The sequence below is a fragment of the Salvelinus alpinus genome, chromosome 5 (assembly GCF_045679555.1).
Source record: "Salvelinus alpinus chromosome 5, SLU_Salpinus.1, whole genome shotgun sequence".
Classification (NCBI taxonomy): Eukaryota; Metazoa; Chordata; class Actinopteri; order Salmoniformes; family Salmonidae; genus Salvelinus; species Salvelinus alpinus.
Window position 1 is genome coordinate 62,456,106 of NC_092090.1, and position 20,116 is coordinate 62,476,221.

Below are 20,116 nucleotides of genomic sequence, written 5' to 3' on the forward strand. Positions count from 1 at the left end.
ACATTCACTGTTTTGGCAAGCAAATCCAGTACAGTGTAGATTTGGCCTTGTGTTTTAGGTTATTGTCCTGCTGAAAGGTGAATGCCTCTCAGTGTCTGGTGGAAAGCAGATTGAACCAGGTTTTCCTCTAGGATTTTGCCTGCTCCATTCCGTAAATTTTTTATTCTGAAAACTCTCCAGTCCTTAACGATTACACCTATACCCATAACATGATGCAGCCACCACTATGCTTGAAAATATGGAGAGTGATACTCAGTAATGTGTTGTATTGAATTTGCCCCAAGCATAACACTTGTATACAGGACAAAAGGTTAATTGCTTTTCTGCATTTTCTGCAGTATTACTTTAGTGCAAAAACAGGATGCATGTTTTGGAATACATTCTGAACAGGCTTCCTTCTTTTCATTTAGGTTAGTATTGTGGAGTAACTACAATATTGTTGATCCATCCTCAGTTTTCTCCTATCATAGCCATTAGACTACAGTGCCTTGCGGAAGTATTCACCCACCTTGGCATTTTCCCTATTTTATTACCTTACAACCTGTAATTAAAAATAATTTTTGGGGGGTTTGTATCATTTGATTTACACAACATGGCTACCACTTTGAAGATGCAAAGTATTTTTTATTGCAAAACAAACAAGAAATTAGACAAAAAAACTGAAAACCTGAGCGTGCATAACTATTCACCCCCCCAAAGTCAATACTTTGTAGAGCCACCTTTTGCAGCAATTACAGCTGCAAGTCTCTTGGGGTATGTTTCTATAAGCTTGGCCCATTCTTTAAGGAAAAACTGCTCCAGCTCCTTCAAGTTGGATGGGTTCTGCTGGTGTACAGCAATCTTTAAGTCATAACACAGATTCTCAATTGGATTGAGGTCTGGGCTTTGACTAGGCCATTCCAAGACATTGCTTCACTGTGGGGATGGTGTTCTCGGGGTGATGAGCGGTGTTGGGTTTGCGCCAGACATAGCGTTTTCCTTGATGGCCAAAAAGCTACATTTTAGTCTCATCTGACCAGAGTACCTACTTCCATATGTTTGGGGAGTCTCCCACATGCCTTTTGGTGAACACCAAACATGTTTGCAATTTATTTTCTGGCCACTCTTCCGTAAAGCCCAGCTCTCTGGAGTGTATGGCTTAAAGTGGTCCTATGGACAGATACTCCAATCTCTGCTGTGGAGCTTTGCAGCTCTTTCAGGGTTATCTTTGGTCTCTTTGTTGCCTCTCTGATTAATGCCCTCCTTGCCTGGTCTGTGAGTTTTGGTGGGCAGCCCTCTCTTGGCAGGTTTGTTGTGGTGCCATATTCTTTCCATAAAGAATTAAATAATGGATTTAATGGTGCTCTGTGGGATGTTCAAAGTTTCGGATATTTTATTATAACCCAACCCTGATCTGTACTTCTCCTCAACTTTGTCCCTGACGTGTTTGGAGAGCTCCTTGGTCTTCATAGTGCCGCTTGCTTGGTGGTGCCCCTTGCTTAGTGGTGTTGCAGACTCTGGGGCATTTCAGAACAGGTGTATATATCCTGAGATCATGTGATTGCACACAATAAGATTGCACACAGGTGGACTTTATTTAACTAATTATGTGACTTCTGATGGTAATTGGTTGCACCAGATCTTATTTAGGGGCTTCATAGCAAAGGGGGTGAATACATATGCACGCACCACTTTTCCGTTTGAATTATTGTATATATTTTTTAAACAAGGTATTTCTTTCACTTCACCAATTTGGACTATTTTGTGTATGTCCATTACATGAAATCCAAATAAAAATCAATTTAAATTACAGGTTGTAATGCAACAAAATAGGACAAATACCAAGGGGGGGGGTGAATACTTTTGCAAGGCACTGTACAAGTGTTTTAAAGTCACCATTGGCCTCATGGTGAAATCCTTGAGCGGTGTCCTTCCTTTCCGGCAACTGAGTTAGGAAGGACGCTTGTATCTTTGTAGAGTATCAATACACCATCCAAAGTGTAATGAATAATTTCACCATGCTCAAAGGGATATTCAATGTCTGCTTCTTTGCGAAGCATTGTAAAATGTCCTTGGTCTTTGTGATTGAATCTGTGTTTGAAATTCACTGCTCGATTGAGGGACCTTACAGATCATTTTATGTGAGTTACAGAGATGAGGTAGTCACTCAAAAATCATGTTAAACTCGATTATCGCGCACAGAGTCCATGCCACTTATTATGTGACTTGTTATTGACTCAAGACATTTCAGCTTGATTTTTTAAAATTAATTTGTAAAAAAAAATGTTACATTTAACTTGAGATTATGGGGTATTGTGAGTAGGCCAGTGACAAAAAAAAAATCTAAATGTAATCAATTTTAAATTCAGGATGTAATGCAACAAAATGTAGAAAAAGTCAAGCGGTGTGAATACTTTATGTACCTCTGGATGTGGTACCATGCTGGCATTATTTACTTTCACCAGAAAACCAAAATGAAGAAACAGGAGGCTGACTACATGATCTAAATTGTTGCTCTTGTTTGTCTGCTGCAAAACTCAACAGTGAGGCACTATGTTTTATCATAGTCATTAATACAAAGTCCAGCTACAATATGTGTACTGTACCAGTTATTGCAGGAAAAGTGATATGTTTTAAAGGTTTCTGAGAATATAAAAATGTGTCCACATCATTCAGGGTTGTATGTTACTTTCTAAATGTAATCTGTTACAGTTACCTGTCCAAAATTGTAATCAGTAATGTAACTTTTGGATTACCAAAACTCAGAATGTAGTTTGTAATCTTATTACTTCCAGTTACTTTTACACTTAAGAGCCATTAGAATAAATTTATATTACCAATTGAACGACATCTACTGTAGAATAAATCAATGTTAGAGTTTACATAGCTGGCCATATATGGATGTTGCCTTTTACTTTATGCCAGGGTTCCCCAACTAGTGGCCTGCGGGTAGTTTTATTTGTCCTCCCAAGTTTTCGGAGCAAAAAAAAAAAATCGATACACATTCTTTATTTACATTGTTGGACATAAAAGGCTGTAAAAACACCTGGAAATCAGCTCCAAGTGATTTTTATTTAAGAAATCTGTTCAAGTATTCTCATGCATAATAGAGAGACACATATGATCGTATACAAATGTAAGCAAGGTTTGAAATGATTATGTTTTTGTCAAACATATCTGTTGGGCTTCTGGTCAATTTGCAGTCTAAAAATGATTTGTAATTATGTTCCGGCCAACCAACCATTCGCTCAATAAAAGATAGGGCCTGGTGATGAATCTAGTTGATGATCCTTGTTTAATAGGTTGGTTATATAGGCTTCTTCTAACCCATTGCTTTCTACTACAGATAATAATACAATTAGGCCATATCTTTACATTAAAAAGCAAAGTCTGTCAGATTTCCAGTCATTCCAATTGATGTAATACCCCTTGATCTTCAAGAATAGGAGTTGGAAATATGTAAATATATACTTAACAGAAATGTAAACGCAACATGCAACAATTTCAATGATTTGACTAATTTACAGTTCATAAGGAAATCATTAGGCCCTAATCTATGGCAGCCATGGGTGGGCCTGGGAGGGCATAGGCCGACCCACTGTGGAGCCAGACCCAGCCAATCAGAATTAGTTTTCCCCCACAAAATGGCATTATTACAGACATAAATAGTCCTCAGCACCCCCAACCTCACCCTCAGACAATCCCGCAGGTGAAGAAGCCGGATGTGGAGGTCCTGGGCTGGCGTGGTTACACATGGTCTGCAGTTGTGTTGCCGGTTGGACGTACTGCCAAATTTTCTAAAACAACGTTTGAGGCGGCTTATGGTAGAGAAATTAACATTCCATTCTCTGGCAACAGCTTTGGTGGATAATCCTGCAGTCAGCATGCCAATTGCTTGCTACTTCACAACTTGAGACATCTGTGGCATTGTGTTGTGTGACAAAACTGCAAATTTTAGAGTGGCCTTTTATTGTCTCCAGCACAAGGTGCACCTGTGTAATGATCATGCTGTTTAATCATCTTCTTGTTATGCCACACCTGTCAGGTGGCTGGATTATCTTGGCAAATGAGGAATGCTCACTAACAGGGATGTAAACAAATTTGAGACCAGAATCCAAGAGAAATAAGCTTTTTGTGCATATGGAACATTTCTGGGATCTTTTATTTCAGCTCAAGAAACATGGGACCAACACTTTACATGTTGCGTTTATATTTTTGTTCAGTATAGAGGAGCCAAATTGTTTTACCTGGTCATAAACCAAAAAACAAAAACGTACTTGTTTATGATTTTGTTGTCATGGAGGACTGATTGGGCTCATTGTTTCGAGTTGAAAGAAATAAATGCTGCTCTCATGGAAAGGAATGCTATGAGCAGTACTGAAAAGTGCTATTTGCATGTGAAAAATGTATTCCATATGCTGCATTTGCTATAGGCCTATTAAATTGTTTTGTTGGTGGCACTTTGATATCTTGATAATTTGCAGCTGTTTAAGTCTATCAAAAGTGTGCAAGCATGTGTCCGTTAGGCCTATGCATTTTTCTTATTAGCACAAATTAGATTGAACAATAAAAGCCACACTTGTGGTCATCTTAAATTAAACTTGTTTTTAGACAGGAACTCCCTGAAACTTTTATTCAATAGGCTGGGATCCGCACTATGCAGATGTTGCAATAGCGCATTTTTCACTGGCTGTTCATTGGTCTCAAAAACAATGATTGATAAGCAGCTTAAATTTCTTCAATTGAACCATTATTGGGTTAAAATAAACATACACACTACCGTTCAAATGTTTGGGGTCACTTTGAAATGTGTACAATGTATTTCTGATCAATTTGATGTTATTTTAATGGACAAAAAAAAAAGTGCTTTTCTTTCAAAAACAAGGACATTTTTAAGTGACCCCAAACTTTTGAACGGTAGTGTACATTTGTGAACAGCCATCCACATCAACCACAATCCGTATAGCGCAATTAGCTAAATGAGAGAGCAGCAGTGTGATTCACACCAATGCACTAAGTAGCTATTAATAGTAAGTGATATCCCTATTACCCCTAGGCTACACCACTGCTGTCGTCCTTACCTCCAAGCCTTCATTCAAGTTGGATAATCTTTCGACGACGACAGCAGTCACACCATTGGAAGACATTGCTTGGACTGAAGACTACAAAAGCATATACCCGCTTTTTCCCCGAGATCCATCAAACACATTTAAATGTGCACATTTTTTCAATGTTGATTTGAATGTCATTGATAAAAACAGAAGGTGTCAAAGATTTGTTTTCGCAAACATCCTTTCTGAATTTAAAAGTAATCTGAGAAGTAATGATCTAGTTTTCAAAAGTATCTGTAATCTGATTACAATGCTTTTGCTGGTAACGTAATGGATTCTAGTTCGTTTTTTTGTAATCCATAACATCAAATAAAATTAAATGTTATTTGTCACATGCAACAACAGGTGTAGACTAACAGTGAAATTCTTACTTACAACGCAGAGTTAAAGATAGATTTGTTAAAAAATATATAGTGTATGTACTGTACATAAAATAAAATAAAATTTTATTTGTCACATGCGCCGAATACAACAGGTGTAGACCTTATAGTGAAATGTTTACTTACAAGCCCTTAACCAACAATGTAGTTTTAAGAAAAATAAGTGTTAAGTAAAAAATAACAAATTACAAATAGTTAAAGAGCAGCAGTAAAATAACAGTAGTGAGGCTATATACAGGGGGTACCGGTACAGAGTCAATGTGCGGGGGCACAAGCTAGTCGAGGTATAGTTAAAGTGACTATGCATAGATAATAACCAGAGAGTAGCAGCAGTGTAAAAGAGAGGGGGACAATGCAAATAGTCTGGGTAGCCATTTGATTAGGTAGGGGTAAAGTGACTGGGAAACAGGATAGATAAGACAGTAGCAGCAGCGTATGTGGTGAGTGAGATAGTTTGTGTGTGTGTGGGCGTATGTAGTGTGTATATGTGTTTGAGTTGAGGTGTCAGTCTAAGTATTAGTAAGTATGTGTGTAGTCCGGGTAGCCATTTGATTGGCTATTTAGCTGTCTTGTTTAGGGGGTAGAAGTTGTTCAAGGTTCTGTTAGCTCCAGACTCGGCACTCCAGGACCGCTTGCCGTGCGGTAGCAGAGAGAACAGTCTATGGCTTGGGTGGATAGAGTCTTTGACAATTTTTTGGTCCTTCCTCCGACACCGCCTGGTATAGAGGTCCTGAATGGCAGCGCTCTTGGCCCCAGTGATGTACTGGGCCGTACTCACCACCCTCTGTAGTGCCTTGCGGTCGGGTGCCTTGCATTCGCCGTACCAAGTGATGACGCAGCCAGTTGAGACGCTCTCAATCGTGCAGCTGTAATCCGTTACTCCATAACCCTGCATCATATATTTCCCCGTCTTTAGGAAATAAAAAGGTATCAATGGAGAGTGTATGGGTTTATATTACCCCCTCGGGCTGTGTGCAGGGAAACAAACCCACCCACCCACTCACGTCACCTGGAGAGTTGCGGACCACTCTATTCCTGTGAGCCTACCAGAGGGGAGTGACAGAGAAACACCATATATCAACATCTAGCACGCTAACAGTCTACCTTTCAGATGAGAGAGAGAACTCAGAGGGGGATGGAGAGAGGGACGGAGAGAGGAAAACAGAGGAACGAAAGGGAGAATTCCAACGACTCGCGCTAATGCTAGAGGGGGGGTTATATGAGAGAATGAAAGAGTACGGAGGGAGAAAAAGGGAATGGGAACGCAAGAGAGATCACAGGTGGCGTCCTGCGTTCAGGGTATGCATACAGATGAACACACTCACACGAGCGAGAGAAGGGCCTCCTTTTTATTCAGGCACCGCAGAGGGCAGTCCTTATCAGGACTCTCTAAACAGGACAGATAACATGCATCCGTCCACACAACCGCAACAAGATAAACGCCAGACACACACAGAGCTTTCACTCCTCTTCACACACTCCCAGATATAGTGCCTTCTGAAAGTATTCAGACCCCTTGACTTTCCCCACATTTTGTTACGTTACAGCCTCATTCTAAAATGGATTAAATACATAAAATCCTCAGCAATCTACACAGAATAGCCCATAATGACAAAGCGAAAACAGGTTTTTAGAAATGTTTGCACATTTATTGAAAATAAAAAACAAATACCTTATTTACATAAGTATTCAGACCCTTTGCTATGAGACTTGAAATTGAGCTCCAGTGCATCCTGTTTCCATTGATCGTCCCTGAGATGTTTCTACAACTTGATTGGAGTCCACATGTGGTAAATTCATTTGATTGGACATGATTTGGAAAGGCACACACCTGTCAATATAAGGTCCCACAGTTGACTGTGCATGTCAGAGCAAAAACCAAGCCATGAGGTCTAATGAATTGTCCGTAGAGCTCTGAGACAGGATTGAGTTGAGGCACAGATCTGGGGAAGGGTACCAAAAAATATCTGCAGCATTCTTAAATGGAAGAAGTTTGGAACCACCAAGACTCTTCCTAGAGTTGGTCGCCCAACCAAACTGAGCAATTGAGGGAGAAGAGCCTTGGTAAGGGAGGTGATCAAGAACCCGATGGTCACTCTGACAGAGCTCCGGAGAATCTCTGTGGAGATGGGAGAACCTTCCAGAAGGACAACCAGCACTACACCAATCAGGCCTTTATGGTAGTGGCCAGACGGAAGCCACTCCTCAGTAAAAGGCACATGACAGCCCGCTTGCAGAAAGTCACCTAAAGACTCTCAAACCATGAGAAACAAGATTCTCTGGTCTGATGAAACCAAGATTGAACTATTTGGCCTGAATGCCAAGCTTCACGTCTGGACGAAACCTGGCACCATACCTACGGTGAAGCATGGTGGTGGCAGCATCATGAGTTGGGGATGTTTTTCAGTGGTAGGGACTGGGAAAGACTAGTCAGGATCAAAGCAAAGATGAACGGACAAAAGTACAGATAGATCCTTCATGAAAACCTGCTCCATCTCTGGAGAGACCTGAAAATAGCTGTGCAGCAACGCTCCCCATCCAACCTGACAGAGCTTGAGAGGATCTGCAGAGAAAAATGGGAGAAACTCCCCAAATACAGCTGTGCCAAGCTTGTACACAAGAAAACTCGAGGGCATAATCGCAGCAAAAGGTGCTTCAACAAAGTACTGAGTAAAGGGTCTGAAAACTTACGTAAATGTGATATTTCAGTTTTTAAATTTTATTATTGAGCTAAATGTTCTAAAAACCTGTTTTTGCTTTGTCATTAAGGGGTATTGTGTGTAAATTGATGAGAGAAAAAAACTATTTTTATAAATTTTAGATTAAGGCTGTAAATAAGAAAATGTGGGAAAAGTCAAGGGGTCTGAGTACTTTCCGAATGCGCTGTATACACGACAGGCCAGTGAGAGACGAGAAAGGTGGAGGAGAAGAAAATACAGAGGAATGGATGACTACCGTAAGTCAATAAAGGTCTCAAGGTTTTCTTACTTGGAGAAAGCAGTCAGACAGACAGAGGAGAAGTAATCGATACACAGGATTGGCAGTGCGAGAGAGGTTTTACAAGCTTTCATCATTCCAGAGCAGGTAGTGGGCCACAGGGCTAAAGAGTATTTCAGTAGAAAGACAGAAAAACACAGTAGGGGTACAGATCTCTCTTGCCTGGGCGACATTTACATTTGTACATTTTAGTCATTTAGCAGGCGCTCTTATCCAGATTGGCTTTGAGGAGCAATTAGGGTTAAACGCCTCGCTCAGATATTTCAGCTAGTCGGCTCGAGGATTCGAACCAGCGACCTTTCGGTTACTGGCCCAACGCTAGACTACCCGCAGCAGTTATTAACCTGTAACAGAGAGGGAACACACACCAACAGATTCCTCTGAATATCCTTTCTATTGGCAGCAATACAACCACATAAATGGACACTGGAACCAAGTGACTCTAGCAAACACTCCTCTGTCCACTTCCATTATAGAGACAGACAGAGGAGAAAGGATCGATTCATGGGATTGGCAGGGAGAGAGAGAGAGGTCTTACAAGCTTTCTCATCAGCGTCATGTTTCCGCAGAGCAATGGAGAAACATCACACACACACTTTATATGCACTCGCAAGCGCACAAAATCACATGGGCTTTTGAATGAGACGGCTGACGGCAGAGTTGAGCTGGATATTGATGTGACATGATCATGGTCAGGTATTGAGCTTTAGGTCTTAAGTGCAGAGGGCCACTCAGAGAGATTAATATTGTCTGATAAAGAGAGACCCATCCACATCATGTCCCCGGCTCTCAACATCTGTTCAGGAGGACACAGATGTACCCAGCACACAGGTACAAGGGTAGTTCAACACAAAACATGTCCTGTGTCCAGCACTCATGAACAAGGTTAGTTCAAAACATGCACCAAGCACTCAATGAACAAGGCTAGTTCAACACCAGGTCAAGATATAAGGACACACATCTAGCTGCACTTCAAATACCTCTCGTCTTCTTAGGAAATACGCTTTTAAAGTGCTTTCCTCATACTCTTAGATTTAAGTGCTCAAAATGGCAATGAACAAAAGGTCACTTGTAAAACAGACATGTTGTATGTCCATGATGGTCGAAAACATTCCAAATACAGCTTTCACAAAAACAACATCTAGGCCGGTATTTCTTTCCAAACCAAGACAACAGAAACGTCAACAAACATTGACAGTGACCGTGAGGAAACATACAAGTGGGCACTTTCCAATTTCTTGAGAGAGGTTCTGGGTAATGGTTGTGTGGCTGCTAGTTTTCCCAAATACCACTGAGAGCTATGTTGTGAAAGGATGCAGTCACCTGAAATGGTCTTTACTGGTGGATAGTGCTGTGTGTGTGTGTGTGTGTGTGTGTGTGTGTGTGTGTGTGTGTGTGGAGAGAGAGAGAAAAGAGGAGAGAGAGAGAGAAGAAGAGAAGGAGAGAAAGAGAGAGAAGACTGTTAACAGCAAAGCTGAGCTGGGAATGAAGCAAATGTCTGCTGGCATGTACAGAGATTACACTAAACACCGTGAGAGAGAGAGTGAGAAACAGAGAGAGAAAGAAAAACAGAGATAAACAGAGAGTGGGAAGGTGTGTTTGGGTGTTTGCATCGTGATATGTCTTCTGTCCTGTTGACACGGTCTCTAATGCTGCTCCCTCCACAACAGTCTCTAACATGCTGACCACACCGGTCGCGTCGCGTGCTCGAGTGTTGCAAAAATAAATGTACACATACATGTTATTCAATCATTGCACCCACAATGCTCGCGCGTGCCAACGAGCGCCTGCGTTGCCAGGCGCGAAAATAGAGGTTCTGCGTCACCTTTATTTGTTCTGCGTCACCTCTATTTGTTCTGCGTCACCTCTATTTGTGACGCAGAACGCGATACAAGTCCCATCTCCTCATTCATTTTTGGAAGCATATACACGTGGGTGATTGAAAGATGAACCGAGGTCGGTTGTGGTAATATACCTTATTCCGAAAGTTAGTTGCCAATCGCCATATAGTCCAAAGAAGAAGAAGCCTGGAAGGAGGAGAGATGACTAGAAACGACTCGGTTGACCGTTTTATGTGTGGATTAATTGTCAGAGTAGAGGACCTTGTGCATTTCAGGTAAAATAACAACCCAATATTTATATCCCTGGCCAAATTAGCTAGCAACAGCAAGCTAACTAGCTAGCTAAATAGGACAAATTAGCTAGCAACTGCAAGCTAGCTAGCTAAATTGCCATAAATGTTTAATGTTTTTTGACCTGTCCCGGTTGACAAAATCAAAATCAATTTGCGTGTGTCCAGATTGGGCATGGTGTAACGCTGCTCCCTCCACAGCAGTCTCTAACGCTGCTCCTTCCACAACAGTCTCTAACGCTGCTCCCTCCACAGCAGTCTCTAACGCTGCTCCCTCCACAGCAGTCTCTAACGCTGCTCCCTCCACAGCAGTCTCTAACGCTGCTCCCTCCACAGCAGTCTCTAACGCTGCTCCCTCCACAACAGTCTCTGACGCTGCTCCCTCCACAACAGTCTCTAACGCTGCTCCCTCCACAGCAGTCGTCCATCACAAGACTGGCTCACTCAGGTACACATCACTCTCATAAACCCTCAAGTAACAGCCTCATCACAGCCCAGCCCATTGTGTGTGTGTGTGTGTGTGAGAGAGAGAAAGAGAGAGTGTGTACGTCACTCACAGCAGAGTAGTTAGAGAGGGGAAGTGTGTGTCATTGCTGTAAATCCAGGCAGGCCCGGCAGTGCTTTAGCCTGTTCTCAACACAATTACTGACCCGACGACATGAAAGAGGGCTTAACCACGACATGAGGTTTCAGTTAGGAGTGTGTGTAGTGTGTGTGTGTGAACTGCATATTAACATATTTCTTAAACTTTTGTATTTTTTGGGGGCGGTTGTATTTTTTGACATTTACCAATGCAATGAACATAAGGAAGGCAGGGATTTACAGTTAGAAGCATGTATTTTGTGTGTGTGTGTGTGTGTGTGTGTGTGTGTGTGTTGGACTAAGCGAGACCAGGAGGTTTTGGTTATCAGGCCTAATAGTGGCTTTCGGTATGAGAGTAAATGACTTTAGTATATCCTGCCAGGTTAGTGCCATACAATTGGTCCCTTTCTCTCTCCCCTACATCTCTGCTGTTACAACCTGATACATCACAAGTGAAATGAGTTGTTTTGAACATCATCATTAGAAGTTTAAAGTGTAATTACCAAAAGCTCTTTCCTTCCTTCTCTTTTTCTCTCTCTACACCCCCTCCATCACTCCCTCCCCCATTCCCTCGAATAAAAAGCAAACGCACAGGAAGCGAATGACGGGGGGAAAACGGAACACTTAATCACAAGGGGCTTGTGGACATCTCAAATGTTGTTCAAGAGGCCGTTAATATAGAATCATTTGAGTAGGAGATGGGCGGAACAGACTGGCCCAGAATGGCAGATGGAAAGCTCAGTGCTTTGATTGCATTTATCAAAGGCTGGAGCAGGAAAGACAACCATTATTCTTATTAGATCTCGGAGAGAGGAGAGAGGGCGTCTCTATTCGCCCACGCACACAAACATACACGACCAAAAGTATGTGGACAACTGCTCGCGTGAAGATCTCATTCCGAAATCATGGGCATTAATATGGAGTTGGTCCCCCCCCTTTTGCTGATATAACAGCCTACACTCTTCTGGGAAGGCTTTCCACTAGATTTTGGAACATTGCTGCGGGAACTTGCTTCCATTCGGCCACAAGAGCATTAGTGATGTCGGGGCACTGATGTTGGGCGATTAGGCCTGGTTCGCAGTCGCTGTTCCAATTCATCCCATAGGTCTTCGATGGGGTTGAGGTCAGGCCTCTGTGCAGGTCTGTCAAGTTCTTCCACACCAAAACCATTTCCGTAAGGACTTTACTTTGTGCACGGGGGCATTGCCATGCTGAAACAGTAAAGGGCCTTTCCCAAACTGTTGCCAAAGTTAGAATGTCATTGTATGCTGTAGTGTTAAGATTTTCCTTCACTAGAACTAAGGGGCCTAGCCCAAAGCATGAAAAACAGCCCCAGACCATTATTCCTCCTCCATCAAACCTTACAGTTGACACTATGCATACGGGCAAATAGCGTTCTCCTGGCATCCGCCAAACTCATATTGGTCTGTCGGAGTGCCAGATGGTGAATCGAGATTCATCACTCCAGAGAAGGCGTTTCCACTGCTCCAGAGTCCAATGGTGGCGAGCTCTACACCGCTCCAGCCGACGCTCGCCATTTTGTATGTTGATCTTAGGCTTGTGTGCAGCTGCCCGGCCATGGAAACCCATTTCATGAAGCTCCCAAAAAACAAGTTATTGTGCTGACGTTGCTTCCAGAGGCAGTTTGGAACCCGGTAGTGAGTGTTGCAAACACAGAGAGACAGAGAGACAGAGAGAGAGAGAGAGAGAGAGAGAGAGAGAGAGAGAGCGAGAGTGCTAATGTACTATTGTGGTAATTTATCAAGTGGTCGGTCCACGGTTCAGCTCCAGTATGAACACAGAGACTCTGAAGGGGAGTGGTCCAGTGATTACACTCACTATGGGTCAGCTAGAGGGGAAACACATGGCAGTGGAACCCCTGAATGATTCAAGACATGAGCACAGTGTTTCCCTGACCACCACAGACCAGGCTAAGACACCATAGGATCTTACTCTGGGGGGAAACATACCAATATATAAGTAATGTGAGTTTGCAGTGGGAACGTCCACACGAACAAGGTCTGGACATGCAAACATGTTTTATAAACTATTACTGTACCGGGTTTGAGTATTACTATTCTTCCAGAGGAGAGAGGTTCAGACTGATTTGAGAACAGATCCAGTATGTGTGGATTATAGATGAGGTGTTTAGATGATGACAGTAGAGGTGAAAGGGGTGAGAGAGGACAGAGCCCAGAGGAAGAGAGACACAGTCAACTTTCTGAGGTCAACTAAAACGGAGGTTCCTCAATGAAAGCCCTGCAGGGCGGGCGGGCGGGCGGGCGGGCACGCACACACACACACACACACACACACACACACACACACACGCACACACGCACACACGCACGCACGCACGCACGCACGCACGCACGCACACACGCACACACACGCACACACACACACACACACTCTCTCTCTCTGTCAGACTGTTCATAAAGTTAGTTATAGAAATATAGCATGTAGAATGCCATTTTTACCGTGGTCTGTGATCTTGCAGGAGACCAGGTAGAGTTCTTTGAGACTCCTCCCCTCCTTGGCGATGATCTCCACACACCTGGGAGGAAGAGACAGAGAAATGAGAGGAAAGCTCCGGATCACCCGAAGAGTTTTCATAACACACAGGGTCTAGCTCTATGCGTACGACTTCTACGCACTGTATTCCCCCACTATAGGTTAACCATGACAGCTCCAGGGACATATCTGCTCATATATTTCACTGTGTGCTTCTCCTAACACTTACACTGATCAATAATTAACCATGATCTGCTCTCATTAGAGCCCACAGACCAGGGCCTACGATAACGCAGCGGACGGGGAGGGTGTGTGTCTGTGTGTGTTTTTACACTTCAAAGGAGCTCAGTGGTGGAATATCTGCATTCGGCCCATTCTTTCTCCCTGGGACCCTAGTAGAGACCCCCCCCCCTGTGTATGTGTGCGTGCACGTACGTCTGTGCGCGCACTCCAGGGGAGGCCGGAGGAAGATCAGAGAAGCCGTTTCAGATGATTTTCTGTAAATGGTTCTAATGAGGCGGGGGTTAGCAACACTGGTTTGATCAATGCGTTTGACCCATTAACCTTCAGCAAAACCCTCTGATGTTTTTGTCCGGATTATGCTGCATATTTCATTTCGTCAAATGCACACGGGGGCTTTCCCATGAGGTTAAAGTGGGATAGTATGACGCGCCACTGTCTCCTACAGCTGAGCGCTGGGCCTTTCAAGTTCTGGGCCAGTATTCATAAAAGCATCTCCGAGTAGAGTCTTTTAAGCCGGAATCACAGAGAGACGCCCGTCAATGGCATGAAAGGTGCATGTTAGAGTAGCCAGCGTCAATTCACACACACTGCGTAGCGTATGCCAACGTAACGGTCACGAAAACCCACAATAAACAGTTGCTATGTAGGCCCCGGGAGTTAATGTTGCGGGTTCCTTTTTGACTCACTTTCGACTCACCTTGCTTTGCTTGCTCAGGAGGACGTTGTAGCTAATAATCGCGAGTTGTTTACAAACAACCAAGTCTCTCTCTTCTACATACAACATTATTCTCTTTTGAAATCGGAGTCCTCAAGTTTTCCGGACGTAACCTGCCTCGGCTATATGCCTACGATGCCTACGATCGAAATAAACACAGGTAGACTGCGAATTGTTTCAAACACGTAACCTATTTGACTGATAAACCTTACCTTACAGCCCAATACATTTAAAACTACGTCTTGAGTCTACTTAGCATAGGGAAGATCGTAACACAGGTACGCATGTGGCAGGGTCTACAGACAAACACGGATTACAGAGGGAAAACCAGCCATGTCGCAGACACTGACGTCTTGCTCCCGGACAAGCTAAACACCTTCTTCGCCCGCTTTGAGGAAAACACAGTGCCACCGACGCGGCCCACTCCCAAGGACTGTGGGCTCTCGTTCTCTGTGGCCGACGTGAGGAAGACATTTAAGCGTGTTAACCCTTGCAAGGCTGCAGGACCAGACGATATCCCTAGCCACGTCCTCAGAGCATGCGCAGACCAGCTGGCTGGAGTGTTAACGGACATATTCATTCTCTCCCTCTCCCAGTCTGTTGTCCCCACTTGCTTCAAGATGTCCACCATTGTTCCTGTAGCCAAGAAAGCAAATGTAACTGAACTAAATGACTATCGCCCCCTAGCACCCACTTCTGTCATCGTGAAGTGCTTTGAGAGACTAGTCAAGGATCATATCACCTCTACCTTACCTGACATCCTAGACCCACTACAATTTGCATACGGCACCAACAGATCCACGGATGACACAATCGCCATCGCACTGCACACTGCCCTAAACCATCTGGGCAAGAGGAATACCTATGTAAGAATGCTGTTCATTAACTATAGCTCAGCATTCAACACCATAGTACCCTCCAAGCGCATCATTAAGCTCGGGGCCCTGGGTCTGACCCCCACCCTGTGCAACTGGGTCCTGAACTTCCTGACGGGCCGCGCCCTCCTGTACTCCCTGTTCACCCATGACTGCATGGCCACGCACACCTCCGACTCAATCATCAAGTGTGCAGACGACACAACAGTTGTAGGCCTGATTACCAACAATGACGAGACAGCCTACAGGGAGGAGGTGAGGGCCCTGGCGGAGTGGTGCCAGGAAAATAACCTCTCCCTCAACGTCAACAAAACGAAGGAGCTGATCGTGGACTTCAGAGAGAGCAGGCCCCTATTCACATCGACGGGACCGCAGTGGAGAAGGTGGAAAGCTTCACATCACCGACGATCTGAAATGGTCTGCCAACACAGACAGTGTTTTGAAGAAGGCGCAACAGCGTCTCTTCAACCTCAGGAGGCTGAAGAAATTTGCCTTGGCCCCTAAAACCCTCACAAACTTTTACAGACGCACAATTAAGAGCATCCTGTCGGGCTGTATCACCGCCTGGTACGGCAACTTCACTGCCCGCAACCGCAAGGCTCTCCAGAGGGTGGTGCGGTCTGCACAACGCATCACCGGGAGCAAACTACCTGCTACCTGCTGTAGGACACCTACAGCACCTGATGTCACATGAAGGCCAAAAAGATCATCAGGGACAACAACCACCCGAGCCACGCCCTGTTCACCCCGCTATTTTAGTCAATGCCACTCCGACAGCTCATCCTAATATTTATATATTTCTTAACTCTATTCTTTTACTTTAGATTTGTGTGTATTTTTGTGAATTGTTAGATATTACTGCACTGTTGGAGCTAGGAACACAAGCATTTCGCTACACCCGCAATAACATCTGCTAAATATGTGTATGTGACCAATACAATTTGATTTGAACAATCAAACTAATTCCTTTTCTACAAACGACCCTCACATTTTATCTGCTTCCTTTACCAGTATTGCTCCACGTAGACGCCAGAAAAATAGACTTGCTTTCTAATTTCATAAGCTACAGTATGATGCTGTAGACACTGTTGACGCTCGCGGCCTGTCTTTTCTCTGTCATTCAGTCAAATGCATTCTATTTCCAAATGCTTTTCGTTTGAATTGGGCTTTAGGCTGTGTTTACACAGGCAGCCCAATTCTGATCTTTTGACCAATTACATCAGATCTTTTCACATCAGATATTGGTCTTTTGAAGAATATCTCATGTGAAAAGATCTGACGTAATTGTGTAAAGCTTTATGACTACCAGACCTAATCTGAATAATACTCATGTTTTCCAAGTCAATGATTTTTGTGACAATGTGATGACATGTTGAACAGTGGTACCCTGTGACAACAGGAAGGAGTAGAACAGTATCACAGGATAGAACCTTCAATCCCCATCATCACAAACACCTCATGTCACACACTCCCTCCAGAGAATCAGGATCACAAGCAGAAAACTATTCCATTGTTCCATGGCTTCGGTCCCAAATGGCACCCTATCCCCGATAGTGTACCACTTTTGACCAGTGCCCATGTAGTATACTGTAGGGAATAGGGCGCTATTTGGGTTACACAATTTCACTGAGAGTCAACACAACACATTTCCAGTTGAACTGAGACAAATCGCATTTACCGGGCCCATCTTTTCCATCCGCATGTGTGATTCTCCAGTTCTTATGTGATATGATAAATATGCTCTCGCATATGAAACACAACACGGATAAGTATTCTCATGTATTACACCTTGTAGTGTGACACATTTGCAACGGAAGACTCAAAGATAAAAGCCAATAAGAAAAGTATGTGACAGTAGCAACAAGAATGGGTACATGGGTCTATTTCCGCTGTATTGAGTGAATCTGCCTCCCAACATGTACCCCACCCCATTAGCTTGAGTTCACTGGTCTGAATCCACATAGATAGATAACCTTTTATGTTGCATTGTCCCTCTCCCTCCCGTCTTCCTCTCCCTCGCATCCAACCTCTCTTTCCATTTCCACTGAAGACGATTATCCAAATGGAGGAAAAACATTCCTGTAAATTTACTGCAGTTTGATGTGTTTCAGTGGCGCCCATAAAAAGATCATTGAGGACCATTGTTAGACCATCAGGCGACAGTACCTTGCTCTCCACACAACTAATGCTGTTTCCATATCCCTGCAAACCCCTCTCCCCCACAGCTGAGGTGACCTGATACGCAGTCCAGACCGTGAACCATCCACTCTAATAGACATGCGGTCATTCTAAATAGGCCACTCTAAACCGTTACCGGTTCATTCTAAACTGTAAATGTTTGTCTTGTACGAGTTCAAATGCACACAGCTCCACTAATTCGGTTATTCTGCGAAACGTGGCGCCGTTCTGGACAAAACGGGGAACCTGAGACGCCGCACTCTAGCTGTGGTGGTCACAGTCGAGAAAACGGCAAAGACCTACTCAGATCTCATCAAACGTGCGAAGTAGAGCCAACTGGTCAAACTGACCCACCAGTCAAACTGGGGCGCTGAGACAGAAGAACCATTAAGTCCCATGGATCATCATTCTCCGTGGAGTATATTAGTGCTGCAGCATTAGTGACCATCCAGGCTGACAAATGAGCACATTGAGCAGAGATAGAGGGGTAACGGATGGAGGGAGGAGGGAGGAGAGTGATGGTTCCTCCGAGAGCTTGTTACTGTGTGCCCTGATCTCTGGGGTCAGGCCAAACCCAATTAGAGCCAACATCAGAGACAGGGGGGGGATAAGGGGAAAGGGAGAGAAATGCAGAGAGAGAGAGAAAGAGAGAGAGACAGAGGCAGAGGGAGAGAAATGCAGAGAGAGAGAGAGAGAGGGGCAGAGGGAGAGAAATGCAAAGAAAGAGAGAGGGGCAGAGGGAGAGAGAGAAATTGAGGGAGGGAGAGAGCGATAGCACGAGCGATTGATAGAGGCAAAAAAGTGAGACAGTGAGCCGGAGAGGACTTTCATGAGACCCAGCTGGGATGAGAGGCGATGAAGAGTAGAAGAGAGGAGAGGATCTAAGGAGGAAGACGACACAGTGTGTGTCACATTAAAGAATTCCCCCTGATTGAGAAGCAACAAGCACCTGCCTACCCTTGGTTCCCCTATGCTCATGTCCCGCGCTCAGCTGACATGAATTAGTGATCCACTCTCTTTCAATCATGTAGACCTACCATGACAAAAGGCCCTGGCGGAGTGTGCCCACTAGAATATAGAGAGAGATAGTAACACACACTCACATGGAAGAGGGGCTTAGTATGCAAAATATCTCTATGCTACAATATAGAAATGTACCAGTAGTCCTAGTGCCAGGAGCAATGCTGCTGCTGCTGGTGGGGTCAGAATGATGATGGCAGATGTACAGGCATTACTATGGCTTCACTTAGGACTGGACAGTGTGTAGGAATATATGTTTCTGAACTCATAAGTGGTTGACTCTTGTATTCATGTTTTCTTCTGTACTTGTTTGAGCATTGATCTTTTTGTCCAGTAAGGTAAAGCGATAAATGCTTCATAGGTGTTCCTACATTTGTATCGAGGAATATGATGGGCCAATTATTGTCCAGCACTCATTCTTCGACTACCTGTCGCTACCCACTACTGGCTCAACCCTCAATAGCCAACAAGGGGAGTTACTATGACAACAAAGGAGTTGCTATGACAACAAAACTACTATACAGCTGAGTGATTAGTGTGAGTGGCATAGAATAAAGAGGGAGAGAGGTAGAAATAAAAAGAGAACGAGTGAGAAAGAAGTGATGAACAAGTGACAACAGAGGAGATGAGCAAAGAGAATGAGAATTGGAAAATACATCAATTAACTGGAGGCAAAACAATAAACACCTAACAAAACACAAGAAAACAGAACAGCTCTGTGTATGACACTACTGTACAGAGAGGAGAGAGAGAAAGAAAGTAAAGAGAGAAGGTGAGAGGTGGAGAGAGCAAGAGAAGTGAGACACACAGAGAGTGAGAGCGAGAGAGCGAGAAGAGTGTGACACAAAGAGAGAGAGCGAGAGAGAGTGCGAGCGAGAAGAGAGCGATACAAGAGAGAGCATGCGAGAGAGAGAATCCAAGAGAGGCGCGAGATGTGCCTGGTGGTGTCTCCCTGGGGGTCAGCGTGTTTTGACTCCCTGTCACCACACTGTCACATGGAGCTAGGTAAACAATAATACAACCGTCTCCTCACACACAGAGGTAAATCAGCACAGCACAGAACACACAAACACAGACTCAGAAACACAGACAAGGGTTTCCATTAGCCGATAAGCCGGCCTTTAGTCGTTAAATTTGTTTAAAAAAAAAAGCTAAATAAAATTGTACAGGAAACAAAACAAAAAATCCCATTGCGAAATAATGCTTTTTAGCCTATTCATTGAAGGAAATACCAGTTGATGTAAATACAATTGACCGGTCAAGCTTATTGGTGTAACGTCTGCTTCCAACTCACTCTCAAACACGTAGATCCCCTGAACGCAGCTCATTCTCCAGATCCCAATCACCTGAAATCTGATCACCTGTTCACACACCTGTATGTCAATATCACA

At 43.9% G+C, this 20,116-nt stretch overlaps 1 protein-coding gene across 3 annotated transcripts in view; it reads right to left on the reverse strand.

The window, feature by feature from the left end:
* LOC139576443 (F-box/LRR-repeat protein 17-like) overlaps positions 1-20,116 on the reverse strand; it is a 321,636-nt gene that overhangs the window by 97,123 nt on the left and 204,397 nt on the right. For all 3 annotated transcript variants that reach the window (XM_071402571.1, XM_071402573.1, XM_071402572.1), the window contains one exon: positions 13,661-13,737. In XM_071402571.1, coding sequence (XP_071258672.1) covers positions 13,661-13,737 — 77 coding nt within the window. The remainder of the gene's footprint in view (positions 1-13,660; positions 13,738-20,116) is intronic.